At 51.9% G+C, this 13047-nt stretch overlaps 1 protein-coding gene across 1 annotated transcript in view; it reads left to right on the top strand.

Moving 5' to 3' along the window:
- The window catches only part of PADI1 (peptidyl arginine deiminase 1), a 40122-nt gene that overhangs the window by 21163 nt on the left and 5912 nt on the right, over positions 1-13047 (top strand). The window contains exons 7-13 of the mRNA XM_054501352.1: positions 2187-2359; positions 2510-2613; positions 3629-3752; positions 4140-4247; positions 6394-6545; positions 10710-10854; positions 12011-12104. Of these exons, the coding sequence (XP_054357327.1) occupies positions 2187-2359; positions 2510-2613; positions 3629-3752; positions 4140-4247; positions 6394-6545; positions 10710-10854; positions 12011-12104 (900 nt within the window). The remainder of the gene's footprint in view (positions 1-2186; positions 2360-2509; positions 2614-3628; positions 3753-4139; positions 4248-6393; positions 6546-10709; positions 10855-12010; positions 12105-13047) is intronic.

Genomic DNA, 13047 nt, shown 5'->3' with positions numbered 1-13047 from the left:
CTTGGGTGCACCAAAGCTCCTCCTTTTACCATTGCCCCACCCCCGTTCCCTCCTCTGGTCAATCAGCGTGGACTGAACTGCATGCCAAGCACTGTCCAGGCAGGGAGGGTGTGAGAACCAGTGAGGCTGAGGCCCAGGCCCTGCCTCTGGCCCCAGAACCCGACTTTCTCACCAGAGTTTTTATTAATCAGCCTGTGGCTTTAAAAAATATGGCCAAGGCTGGGCGCAATGACTCACGTCTGTAATCCCAGTACTTTGGGAGGCGGATTACCTGAGGTCAGGAGTTCGAGAGCAGCCTGGCTAACACAGTGAAACCCTGTCTCTATTAAAAATACAAAAATTAGGCCAGGCACGGTGGCTCACACCTGTAATCCCAGCACTTTGAGAGGCCGAGGAGGGTGGATCACAAGGTCAGGAGATCGAGAACATCCTGGCTAACATGGAGAAAACCCGTTTCCACTAAAAAATACAAAAAAATTAGCCAGGTGTGGTGGCAGGTGCCTGTAGTCCCAGCTACTCGGGAGGTTAAGGCAGGAGGTGGAGCTTGCAGTGAGCTGAGATCACACCACTGCACTCCAGCCTGGGCGAGAGTGAGACTCTGTCTTAAAAAAAAAAAAAAAAATTAGCTGGGTGTGGTGACTCATGCCTGTAGTCCCAGCTACTCGGGAGGCTGAGGCAGGAGAATCACTCAAACCCAGGAGGCAGAGGTTGCAGTGAACCAAGATCATGCCACTGCACTCCAGCCTGGGTGAGTGAACCAAGATCATGCCACTGCACTCCAGCCTGGGTGACAGTGCAAGACTTCGTCTCAAAAAAAAAAAAAAAATTGGTCGGGCCGAGTGGCTCATGCCTGTAATTCCAGCACTTTGGGAGGCCAAGGCGGGAGGATCACTTGAGCCCAGGAATTTGAGACCAGCCTGGGCAACGTGGCAAAACCTTGTCTCTACAAAACATACAAAAAAAATTAGCCTGTAGTCCCAGCTACTCTGGAGGCAGAAGTGGGAGGATCACTTGAGCCCAGGAAGTCAAGGCTGCAGGAAGCCGTGTTCATGCCACTGTACTCCAGCCTGGGAGACAGAGTGAGACCCAGTCTCAAATAAATAAATAAATAAATAAATAAATAAATAAATAAATAAAGTACCACTCCTTAACCCCAGACTGCTCTTACTTGTTTTTACAAACAGCAACAGGCTTCTACCCCTTCCTGATTCCCCTTCACCCTTCGCTGTTCAAACTGACCCAGAACTTGTTGTTCCAGCTAAATGAGCCTGGCAGGAGCCAGAATGTTCCCTCCCATGCACCAGTGGTGGATGTTTAGGCAGAGGACTCAGCTTAAACGCACTTAGTGTGACACCAGGGCTTTTAAGTAAGCAAAGTCTCGACAAGTGAATGGACAGCCTCTCTTGCTGTGTGCAGCCACTGATGTGCTTTCTGTATCTCTGAAATTCCCTCTCTGAATATTTCATATAAATGGAACCATACAATAGGCTTCTTTTAGTTAGCATAATGTCTTCAAGGTTCATCCATGGTGTAGCATGAATCAGTGCTTCATTACTTTTCTTATGTTTTAGAGACAGGATCTCACTCTGTTGTCCAGGCTGGCGTGCAGTGATGCTATCACGGCTCACTGCGGCCTTGAACTCCCGGGCTCAAGAGATACTCCCATCTCAGCCTCCCGAGTAGCTGGGACTACAGACATGTGCCACCATGCCTGGCTATTTTAAAAAATTTTTCGTAGAGATGGGGTCTCGCTATGTTGCCCAGGCGGGTCTCAAGTTATCCTCTCACCTTGGCCTCCCAAAGTGCTGGGATTATAGACATGAGCCACCATACCTGTCTGGTCATTACTTTTTATGAATTAATAATATTCCATCTTATGAATATATTACATTTTGCCTATCTATTTATCCATGGGTAGTTTTCACCTTTTGTGCCAGGTGCTTCTATCTCTTTATTTAGTTTAAAGTTTATATTGGCCTCTTGAGAAAATGTTAGCCATTTTACAGATAAGAAACTGAGGCTCAGAGAGGTTGAGTCATTGAGCTAAGGCCACGCAGCTTGCACATGGCAGAGCCAGAGAGGAACCCAAGCTGCTCTAACCACAAAGGGGGCTCTGTCCTGGATTCCTGGGTTTGCAGCCCCTTACCCCTGTCTCCTCGCTAGCCCCTGGCTCTTGTTCTTCCTAGGTGGGAATTCTCTCTCGGACTACAAGCAGGTGCTGGGGCCCCAGTGTTTGTCCTATGAAGTTGAGCGGCAGCTGGGCGAGCAGGAGATCAAGTTCTATGTGGAGGGGCTGACCTTCCCCGATGCCGATTTCCTGGGGCTGGTTTCCCTCAGTGTCAGCCTGGTGGACCCGGGGGTGTGTACAGCCCTGGGGGATGGGCATGGAGGCCGAGGGGTTTGGGGGCCCAGTTTGGAGCCTCCAGGGCTGGGCAGGCTGGGGGCTGGGGGAGCTTGAGGCAGGCTAGGGGTCCCTGCAGGGCCCACCAAGTCCTCATTTTCCCCTCAGACCCTGCCCGAGGTGACCCTCTTCACAGACACTGTGAGCTTCCGCATGGCGCCCTGGATCATGACGCCCAACACTCAGCCTCCTGAGGAGCTGTATGTGTGCAGGTGATGCTCCCTCCCTCCAGCCCTCCCCCAAGTCTGGAGTGCAGAGGTAGGGACAGAAGCTGCCTCAGGGTTGCGCCCCTCACTCACACCAACGGATTCATTGCAGGCACCCATTCAGGCAGAGCCGGTGGCAGGACAGCAGCAGGTGGGCTGGGGCCCCACCCTGCCCTGTGCAGCTAAGGCCCCTCCCAGGTCACTGGCTCAAGCTCTGGCTTTCCTGCCCATCCTGTCCTGTGGCTGCAGCCCCAGAACATCTCAGATTTAGTCTAGGCAGTGGAGCCAGGCCCTGCACAGGCTGCTGGTGGCCATCGGAGACCTACCCTCACTGTAACATGGGTACGATCCCGTGCCTGCTATGGACATGGGAACCCAGTCTGCAAGCCCGATCTCACCCAGCTCGCTGGTCCTTCTGCCGTCTCTCAGAATCCTCATCATGCCCTTGAGGGAAGGATCAGCCTCGATTGGCAAAGCGCTGCCAGGCCTCTGTGCCAGAGGTCAGACCACTGGAAAAAAGCACAGCTGATCTGGACATAAGTTAAAAGGCTGGGAAGGGTGTGGCCAAACAGGTTTGCTCTGCTTCCCTGGGTCTAGGTGTGTGTAGGTATTAAAAAGAGACTCTTCTCCTGCTTGCTAACCCCACCCTGACCCCCTTGCTTAGGCCAATTGTGTGGAACAGGAGTAGATGGGGCTACCTGCCCCTCACTGCTATTTTAACCCAAAAGATTCAGCCCTAGGTCACCTCTGTGGCGACTTCCCTGACTCCCTGTGCTGGGTTAGGTGCCCTGCCTCTGGGCTCCACTGCCTGCCCTTACGCCTCACCTTGCACCTGTCACCTGATATGATCTGGATACTTTATCCATCTACCCCATGGGCCTATGAGCCTCTCAAGGCCATGAACTGGAACCCCTGTACCCCAGAGGCTGCACAGGGCCCAGCACAAACGGAATCAAGGCCACTCACACCTCAGCCACAGTCAGGGGCCATTAGCATGCTCCCCTCTCCCTACCTTTTACAGTGTGATGGACACTCATGGCTCCAATGAGAAATTCCTGGAGGACATGTCTTATCTGACATTGAAAGCCAACTGCAAACTGACCATCTGCCCTCAAGTTGAAAATCGAAATGACCGCTGGATCCAGGTGGGAGCCGAAGCCGTCTCCAGAAGAGAGCTGGGGGCAGCCCGGGAAGCCTGCATCTTGGCTTGGGGAAAGGGAAGCCACACAGGTGCCTGATGGACCTCAGTGTCGCTAGAGAAGCCACAGCAGCCTGGGCCAGGCCTCTGGGGCGAGGGCTTTTCCGCTGCCTGCATCAGCCCCAGCCTCCACTGCTTCCCTCCAAAAGCTTTGGTCCCAGATGACAGTCCTCTCCTGGCTGGGGTCCTAAGAGGCCTCACTTCTACCTCTGCCCCTCACCGGGTCTTAGAGAAGACCCGCTGCCCTGCCCTGCCCCAGGCCTGGTGGGGACCACCCTGTTCTGTAAACCACCAGAAAAAGGTCACCATGGCTTTTTCATCTCTCCCCTCCCAGGACGAGATGGAGTTTGGCTACATCGAGGCCCCTCACAAATCCTTCCCTGTGGTCTTTGACTCCCCCCGGAACAGGGGCCTGAAAGATTTCCCCTATAAGAGGATCCTGGTATGTAGTGACAGGCAGAGTGCAGAAACCCTGGTTGGGTCCTCCTGGAGGGGCACCAGTGAAGTCTCATCTGGGCCTGGTCCTATAGGGCTCAGAGAACAGGAAGAGGGGGCAGAAGGATACAGGAGGTGGGATATCAGCAAACTGGGGAGCCAGTGGGGAGTTTGGGCAAGAGAGGAAATGATATGCAAATCACATGCAAATAGGCAGCAGCCTGATTGTTCCTGTGTTGGGAAGGGCAGGACAGCAGAGCTCTTCTGGATAAGGAGACTTGTTGCCAAGGGGGAATTAGCAGTGTGGTCAGCTCTGGGGAGACCAAACTGCCTTTTGGAGGGAATGCACCCTTAGTGAGCCTGCATGGCTCTTGTTCTTAAGAGCTAGGGCCTCTCTTTAGGTGTCAAATGTTTTCTGAACACCTACTATGTGCCAGGCACTGTGCCACCTCCTGTGCACGAGATGGCAACAGTAGCACCCATCATTACGTATTGAGTTCCAGGCACTGTCTCCTAGCTTTCCATGGCTTACCTTATGTATTCCATGGGGTACTCCTATGGATAAGTGCTATCATTATTTCCTCTTTATGGATGAGGAAATCAAGGCTCAGGGAGGTTAAGTAACTTGCCCAAGGCCATGCAGCAAGTTAATAGTGGTCAAGATGCAAAGCTAGAGGGGCTGTGCCCACAGCCCTGCACTCAGCCTCAAGGCTGCACTACCCCTCGAGGTGAGCCCACAGTCTCTGCCTGTTTCCCGGCTCCCACTCTGCCACTGCTGGGACAGTGATGGTCTAGGTGGGAGCTGTGATGGGCTGCAGTCTGCAGGCACACAGAGCAGGGACATTCATCCCAGCCTGGAGGGATCAGGTGACAATGAACCCTGCAGGTGAGTGAACCCGCCAGGGCCGACGTGCTGGAGGGGGCCCCACCTGACCTGCCCTGGGCTTGACCTGTAGGAGCCAGGGGATTTTTTCACTGATTTCTGCCCTCATCTTTATCATTTTCATTTTCTACTTTATTTGTGTTTAGTTTGCTGTTCTTTTTCTAGCTTGAAATGGAAACTAAGATGCTTCAGCCTTTTCTTTTTATTTTATTTTATTTATATATATATTTTATTATACTTTAAGTTCTAGGGTACATGTGCCATGTTCGTGTGCTGCACCCATTAACTCGGCATTTACATTAGGTATATCTCCTAATGCTATCCCTCCCCCATCCCCTCACCCCACATCAGCCTTTTCTCTTCCTAAAAAAAACACGTGTCTGTTTGTTTGTTTGTTTGTTTGTTTTTGAGAAGGAGTCTCGCACTGTTGCCTGGGCTGGAGTGCAATGGCGCAATCTCGGCTCACTGCAACCTCTGCCTTCCGGGTTCAAGCGATTCTCCTGCCTCAGCCTCCCGAGTAGCTGGGATTACAGGTGCCCCGTGCCCTACCACCATGCCCGGCTAATTTTTTGTATTTTTAGTAGAGATTGGGTTTCACCATGTTGTCCAGGCTGATCTCAAACTCCTGACCTCGTGATCCACCCACCTCGGTCTCCCAAAGTGCTGGGATTACAGGTGTGAGCCACCACGCTTGGCCTACTTTATTTTATGAAACAGGGTCTTGCTCTGTCACCCAGACTAGAGTGCAGTGGTGCAATCCTAGCTCACTGCAGCCTGCACCTCCTGGGCTCAAGCCATCCTCCCACTTCACCCCCTGAAGAGCTGGGAGCACAGGCGTGCCCCACCACACTCGGTTTAAATACACATGTCTAGAGCTCTGACAGCTCCCTAGCAGTGCTGCCTCATCAACATCCCATGAGTTTTAATGTGCTATCAAAAGACAGCAGATTTTTATGAACTTTCACTTCAAAATCTTGTCTAATTTCCACTTTGATTTCTTCTTTGATCCATGGATTCTTTAGATGTATACTGCTTAATTTCCAAACATTTGGGGTAATTTTTAGTTATCTTTGCTTATTGATTTGACTTTAACCACATGGTTCTCAGAGCCCAGGGGGGTTTGTAAAAAGTGGACAGAGATCGTTTTTCAGGCACTAAGAGCTATGGAGTGGGAGACCCCCAGCATCTTCCCTCTACTCCAAGAACTGCCTCGTCCTGTCCTCACTGACCTCTCCTTCTTGGGGCGCGGGTCTCGCTGGTCCTTCCATAGGGTCCTGACTTTGGATATGTGACCCGGGAGATCCCATTCCCTGGTCCCTCCAGCCTTGACTCCTTCGGCAACCTGGACGTCAGCCCGCCCGTCACGGTGGGCGGCATGGAATATCCCCTGGGCCGGATCCTCATCGGGAGCAGCTTCCCCAAGTGAGGGGCTGGGGCGGGAGGTGGGGGGGGCACAAGGGAATGACTGCAGCATCCACCCTCCCTGTGCTGCCATCACAAACACAGTTCCCTAGTCTGAGAAGTGATCTTAACTTCCTGCATGGAATCCTGGAATCAAAGACTCAGCAACCTAGGATCTCAGATTGAAAAGATCACAGAGTCTTACGAGAAAACTCACACGCTTATGGCCTGCGATCTTTTGGCCTACCTCACTTTATGAGCTTAATGAGTCACCAACATTAAATAGATATCGGCGGGGCCTCCCATAAAAAGCCAGGTTTCTGGCTTCTCATGAAAAATTGGAGAAGCTGGGGAGGTGAGATACGGTCTGGCACAGAGACAGAGGAATAGACTCATTGACGTCTCCCATTAGGAAGTCAGAATAGCTTCTGTCCTAACCATGGCTTAAAAGGGCCCTGAAGTCATGAAGTTCTCAGGGCAGGTGGCTGCAGGTAAGCAAGTGATTGGCCAGGATACCCTGATGACTGAGGTGAGTCAGTGGATCTCACCCTGAACAGATGTGATGGAGCAGGAAACAAGGTATTTAGGTTTTAACGCTCAAACAGGTGGCGATGTCTGTTAGGTCCTGCTGAATGGGTACACACCCTCCCTGCAGGTAACCAAAGAATGGGGTGTGCAGTTCAGGGTCCTGGTGGGTCCCCCTGTTTCCTCCCTGGAGATGATACCCACTGCAAACCCTGGAGATCACCTTCCTATTTGTGGGGTTTTTGCATAGCAGAGGTGCCCCCACTTGCCCCCCAAGCCCTGGCTGACCATCTAGTCTCCAGCCCAGAGGAGTCAAGCAGTGCTGAGAAGGTCACAGCCTCACCTGGTGAATCTGGCAGCCTCAGAGCTCTGGATCGGATGAGGTGAGGCTTCCTGGAACCTACCCAGGCACGTAACTGGGTGCCCAGACAGGATGCCTGGGGCTGAGACTGGCCAGGCGAGAGGCATGTGCTCACCCTGTTGGTGACTCATGCCCAGACACTACTGTGTGGGCTGTTCTACCCACACCCTTACTCAGGGAGGAACCCGTGAGGAAGGAACACAAGCTTTGGAATCAGACGGACTTGGGTTTGAGTCCTGGCCCTGCCACTTGCCAGCCACATGATTTGGGATGAGTCCCCCAAACCAGTGTATACCACAGTGCCTGGCACAAAATAGGTACTCAATTAATTCGTTTAAAAATATTTACTGTATGCCAGGCACAGTTAAAAGTACTGGGGATACATCAGTGAACAAAACAGATGCATTTTAAATAAGCAAATTATTTTATACTCCATGCCTCAGTTTCCTTATCTTTAAAATGGGCCTGATGAAAATCCCAGTCCCAGCTATAGAATCAGCATTACTGGGGATAAAGAATTCGTGTCAATCACCTCTTGAATGCTTAGGTATTTTTCAGTTGGCCCCAGTAGTGGGGCTGCTTCAAAGCAGGTTGGAACTAATTGGACAAAATGTATTGACCACCTACTACCTACTACGTGTCACACCCATAGTGCTTTCCCCAGGCTACCTCATTTCATTTCTACAACAACCCAGTGAGACTGAGACCATCATTATCCCCACTTTACAGATAAGGAAGCTGAGGCTTGGAAAAGTTAAGTTACGTGCATTCTTTCATACATTCATTTACCAATTCAGTAAATATTTATGGAGACTTCCTATAGGCCAAGCCCAAGGTCTAATGCTGGGGATACAGAAATGGCTGAGGAGCTTGCCCTTGAGATTTAGAGTCTAATGAGGGAGACAGGCAAGCAATGGATCAGAGAGGGGATCACATATCATCCCACGTGCAGTGTCCTAGAAGGCTTCCTAGGGGCAGCCAACGATATTGACGCTTCTTTGAGAGGCCAAGGTGGGTGGATCACCTGAGGCCAGGAGTTCGAGACCAGCCTGGCCAACATGGTGAAACCTCGTCTCTACTAAAAATACTAAAATTAGCTGGGCGTGATGGTGCATGCCCATGGTCCCAGCTACTTGGGAGGCTGAGGCAGGAGAATTGCTTGAATCCAGGAGGTGGAGGTTGCGCTGAGCCAAGATCATGCCACTGCACTCCAGCCTGGGTGACAGAGCAAGACTCATCTAAACAAACAAATAAATGAAGGAAGGAAGGAAGGAAGGGTGGGAAGGGGGAAGGAAGGAAGGGAGGGAGGGAGGAAAGGAAGGAAGGAAGGAAGGAAGGAAGGAAGGAGGCAAAGTAGCGTGGAGTGGACCATGTTGCAGGCAGAGGGAAGCGCTCAGGCAGAAGCCTGGAAGCCAGAGAAGGTACAGCTCAAAGGAAAAGTCGAAAAAACTCAGTATGGGTGGCATGTAGATGGGCAGGGATGGACTGGTAGGACCTCAGGCAGGAGGGGGCTCTGCGGGTCCAGCTAGGGACAGAGTTCAGGGAGAAACCATTCTGTTCAGATGCCTCATGGGGCAGTTCTCTCCTCCAGGATCCTTGGGACCTGGGCTCAGGAGCAGAGAGCTAGGAGGATGTAGGCTCAGGGGCAGAGAGCTCGGAGGATGCAGGCTCAGGGGCAGAGAGCTTGGAGGATGCAGACTCAGGAAGGGGAGGGGCTCCTTGGTGTTCTCCAAGGACTTTGCTCCCTTCTGTGTCCCAGGCTCCTGCCCCAGTCTCTATATCACACTGCAACACATGGACATCCTTACCTGTCTGCTCCCACAAGCCTCACGAGCCAGTGAGCCAAGCCAGGAGACTTCTCTCAAGGGTGCAGGGGTCTGCTCTGGGAACTCCCAGGCACAGAGCAAGGACCCCACATGGGAAAGTGAGGGGTCTCCAGTGTGGACATGTCCCCATTCCATTGGCTGTTGGATTGAAAACCAGGAATGAGGCCTTTGGTGGACAGATGGGACCTGAGGTTTGAAAAGGGTTGGCTACATACTTAGGACCACATAGCAAGTTAGCAGTACTGTCAGAACCCAGGTCTCCTTCTACCTGGGCCCCAAACTCAAATTTAGCACCTCAGGCTGCTGTCCAGTGACCCTGCCTTGGTTTCTGACCTTAGCAATAGACAAAACAGACAACCAAACATTCCAGCAGAGAGAAACAGACAATAAGTGAACAAAACAAATAAGTACCTCCAATCATATGTATGAATATAATACGAATGCATGAACAAATGCATATAACTTTAATTTTCTGGGCCTCAACTTCCTCATCCGTAAAATGGAGACAGTAATAGTCCCAACCCCACAGGGCTGTCATAAGGATTAAATGAAGTAGCCTGGGTAAAGCATGTGTGTGGCACATGTCAATAAATGTTTGTCTTAGCTTTGCTGAGAGTCTGATGTTTAAACAAAGCCTTGAAGGAAAAGAGGCAGTTAGGCCAAGCACAGTGGCCCTCACTTGTAGTCCCAGTGCTGTGGGAGGCCAAGGTGGGGGGGTCGCTTGAATCCAGGAGTTTTAAGACTAGCCTGGGTGGCATGGTGAAACCCACCTCTACAAAAAATGCAAAAATTAGCCGTGCATGGTGTCACATACCTGTTGTCCAAGCTACTCAGGAGGCTGAGGTGGGAGGATCACTTGAGCACGGGAGGTTGAGGCTGCAGTGAGCCATGCACTCCAGCCTCTAGGCTGGGCAACAGAGTGAGTGAGACCTTGTCTCAAAAAAAAAATAAGAAAAGAGAGAGAGAAAGAAAGAAAAAAAAAGGAAGGAAGGAAGAGGAAGAAAGAGAAAAGAAGGAAAGAAAGAAGAGGCAGTTAAAGATGTGGCTACTTAGGAGAATATTCCAGGGTGTAGAAACAGCCGTGCAAAGGCCCTGAGGCAGGAGCAGGCTGGAGACAGCAGATCAGCAGGGAGGCCGGTGGGGCACAGTGGGGAGTGAGGCCAGAGAGCTTGGATGAGCACGCTTCAGATGTAACTTGGAGCTGGTATTTGTATGTATATCATAGGGTCATCAGGAGGATTAAACAAGACACTTACTGCGAGGACCCTAAGGACAGCACACACTAGGTGCTCAAATGCACACACAAATGCACAGTCCATTCTCTGCTGTCTTAGTTTCTCCACTCTCTATGCCCCACGTTTAAAGCATTCTTTGAGCAATTCCGCCCCCTGGTGGCAGATCTGATGATGACTCAGGCAAGGCCTGATGCCTCTCAGGCACAAGGTGACTGTGCGCCCTCTCCCTCCTGGCCAGGTCTGGTGGGCGGCAGATGGCCAGGGCAGTTCGGAACTTCCTGAAGGCACAGCAGGTGCAGGCACCCGTGGAGCTCTATTCGGACTGGCTCTCTGTGGGCCATGTGGACGAGTTTCTGACCTTTGTGCCTACCTCTGACCAAAAGGTGCGTCCCCTCCCTCCCTGCCTGAGCCATCTCTGCCCCTGTTTGATTTGATGGGATGAGTCAGGGCAAAGCCATCTGGAACAGCTCAACCCTGTGCCCCGAGTAAGCTCTGGATTGGGACATTCTCTGGGTCAGGGCGCCCTGACACGCTCATCCTCACACTTCCAGGGTATTTGTGCTTGGACCCAAATCCCTTAGCCAATAGTCAGGAACGATATTGATAATAATTGGTAATATTTACTGAGCACCTACTATGTGCCAAATACTCACATATTTTAATTCATTTAATCCTCCAACAAGCCCGTCAAGTGGGCGCGATTATTATTGTCCCATTTTACAAGTGAGGAAATTGAGGCTCAGAAGGGCCATTAACCCATCCAAGCTCACCCAGCCTGCAGGTGTCAGGATAGGATTCAAATCCGGGTTTTGGGCCTCTACAGTAAGCCTTGCAGAGGTGGCTGGGGAAGGCATGGCCAGGGAGCCAGCAGCCTGGGAGGGAAGGCTTCCCAGTGACCAGTGGTTACAGCTCTGCTAGGGACAGCTCTGACAGTGAAGGAGGAGACATCTGAATTGGGTATTTTGTTTGTTTCTTGTTTGTTTGTTATTTGAGACAGAATCTTGCTCTGTTGCCCAGGCTGGAGTGCAATAGCGCGATCTCGGCTCACTACAACCTTCACCTGCTGGGTTCAAGCGATTCTCCTGCCTCAGCCTCCCAAGTAGCTGGGATTACGCCACCATGCCCGGCTAATTTTTTGTATTTTTAGTAGAGACAGGGTTTCACCATGTTGGCCAGGCTGGTCTCAAACTCCTGATTGCAGGTGATCCGCCCACCTTGGCCTCCCAAAGTGCTGGGATTATAGGCATGAGCCACCACACCCGGCCCTGAATTGGGCCTTGAAAGAAGAAATCAGAATGCCCTGGTGGGCAAAATGCGAAGGGCCTCCAGGGAGGGAGAACAGCACAGACAAAGTTCTGGAGGTGGGAACCTGCTTGGAGGACCTGGAGAGTTGCAGACAGTGCTTTGTGGCTGATGTGCAGACTGAGTGGGAGAGGGGAGTCCCAAGAACTGTCAGGCCCCTCCTGAGTCCCGAGTCTGGGGTCTCCTGTGTCTAGGGGGACCCTGTCCACTAAGCCATTCTCCCTCCCTCCGTGCCAGGGCTTCCGGCTGCTCCTGGCTAGCCCCAGCGCTTGCCTCAAACTCTTCCAAGAGAAGAAAGAAGAGGGCTATGGGGAGGCGGCCCAGTTTGATGGTGAGTGCCAATGACCCGGTCACCCCTGGGGGACCCTGCCCTTTCATCACCATCCTTGGGTACAGCCCTTGCACCTGCAGATCTCTCAGCTGGACTCAGAACCCAACACCGACTCTCCGTTTCTTGGGTCCCCAGGTCCTCTGATGGGTGGGGAAGTTCCTGGGCCACACCCCAGGAGAGGAAAGGCACAGGAAGACATGAGTGCCCCAGGTGCCAGTCAATGCCAGGCACGTTCTTGTTCTCGCTCCCTTTTGATCTCTCTTCCCTCTTCCTTATCCCTGTTCACAGAAGTGGAAACTGAGGCTCAGAGAGGAGAATTGGCTTGGCCAGGGCTATGCAGCCAGGGAGCAGCAGGGCTGGGGCCTTGAGAGGGGAAGGAGGAGAAGCCAGGCTTGGTCAGGGCCCCTCTGCAGAGCTTCCTGCAGGAGCTAACAGACCCTCCAAGGGCTTGGTTGGCCCATCTCCCCTCCTTATCACACCCTCAGTGTTCTCATCTGGGGAATATCTGGGGAATAGAGCATTGGAATGGATGTGGTGCAGATGTCCACAAGGATAGCCCTGAGTTCAAATCCTGGTCTTGGCGTTTGCTGGCAGTGGTATCAAGGGTGTGTTCTGAACCTCTCAGTGCCTCAGTTTCCTCTTCTCTGAGTTGTAGATGATAATTAATCCCTCCTATAGTTGCTTTAAATATTAATAATACATTAAGTAGGATGCCCAGAGCATGGCACACATTCAATAATGGTAGCTGTGCCATAATTATTAGGCTCCGAGTCCAGAGTCACTTCCTGAGGGGTTCCTCATCCATCACCAGGTTTTCCTTGCAGCCAGGGCCTGGTCCCATCAGGGTTCTCAGTCTCTGGCTTTCTCTATCCTGGCTTCTGACCCTGGCACTGAGGTAGGAGGTAAATCCTGGCCTGGATTATATAGCCCCTGGCCGAAGACA

Source organism: Pongo pygmaeus, chromosome 1 (assembly GCF_028885625.2).
Source record: "Pongo pygmaeus isolate AG05252 chromosome 1, NHGRI_mPonPyg2-v2.0_pri, whole genome shotgun sequence".
Lineage (NCBI taxonomy): Eukaryota > Metazoa > Chordata > Mammalia > Primates > Hominidae > Pongo > Pongo pygmaeus.
This window is presented reverse-complemented; position numbering and strand designations above follow the sequence as displayed.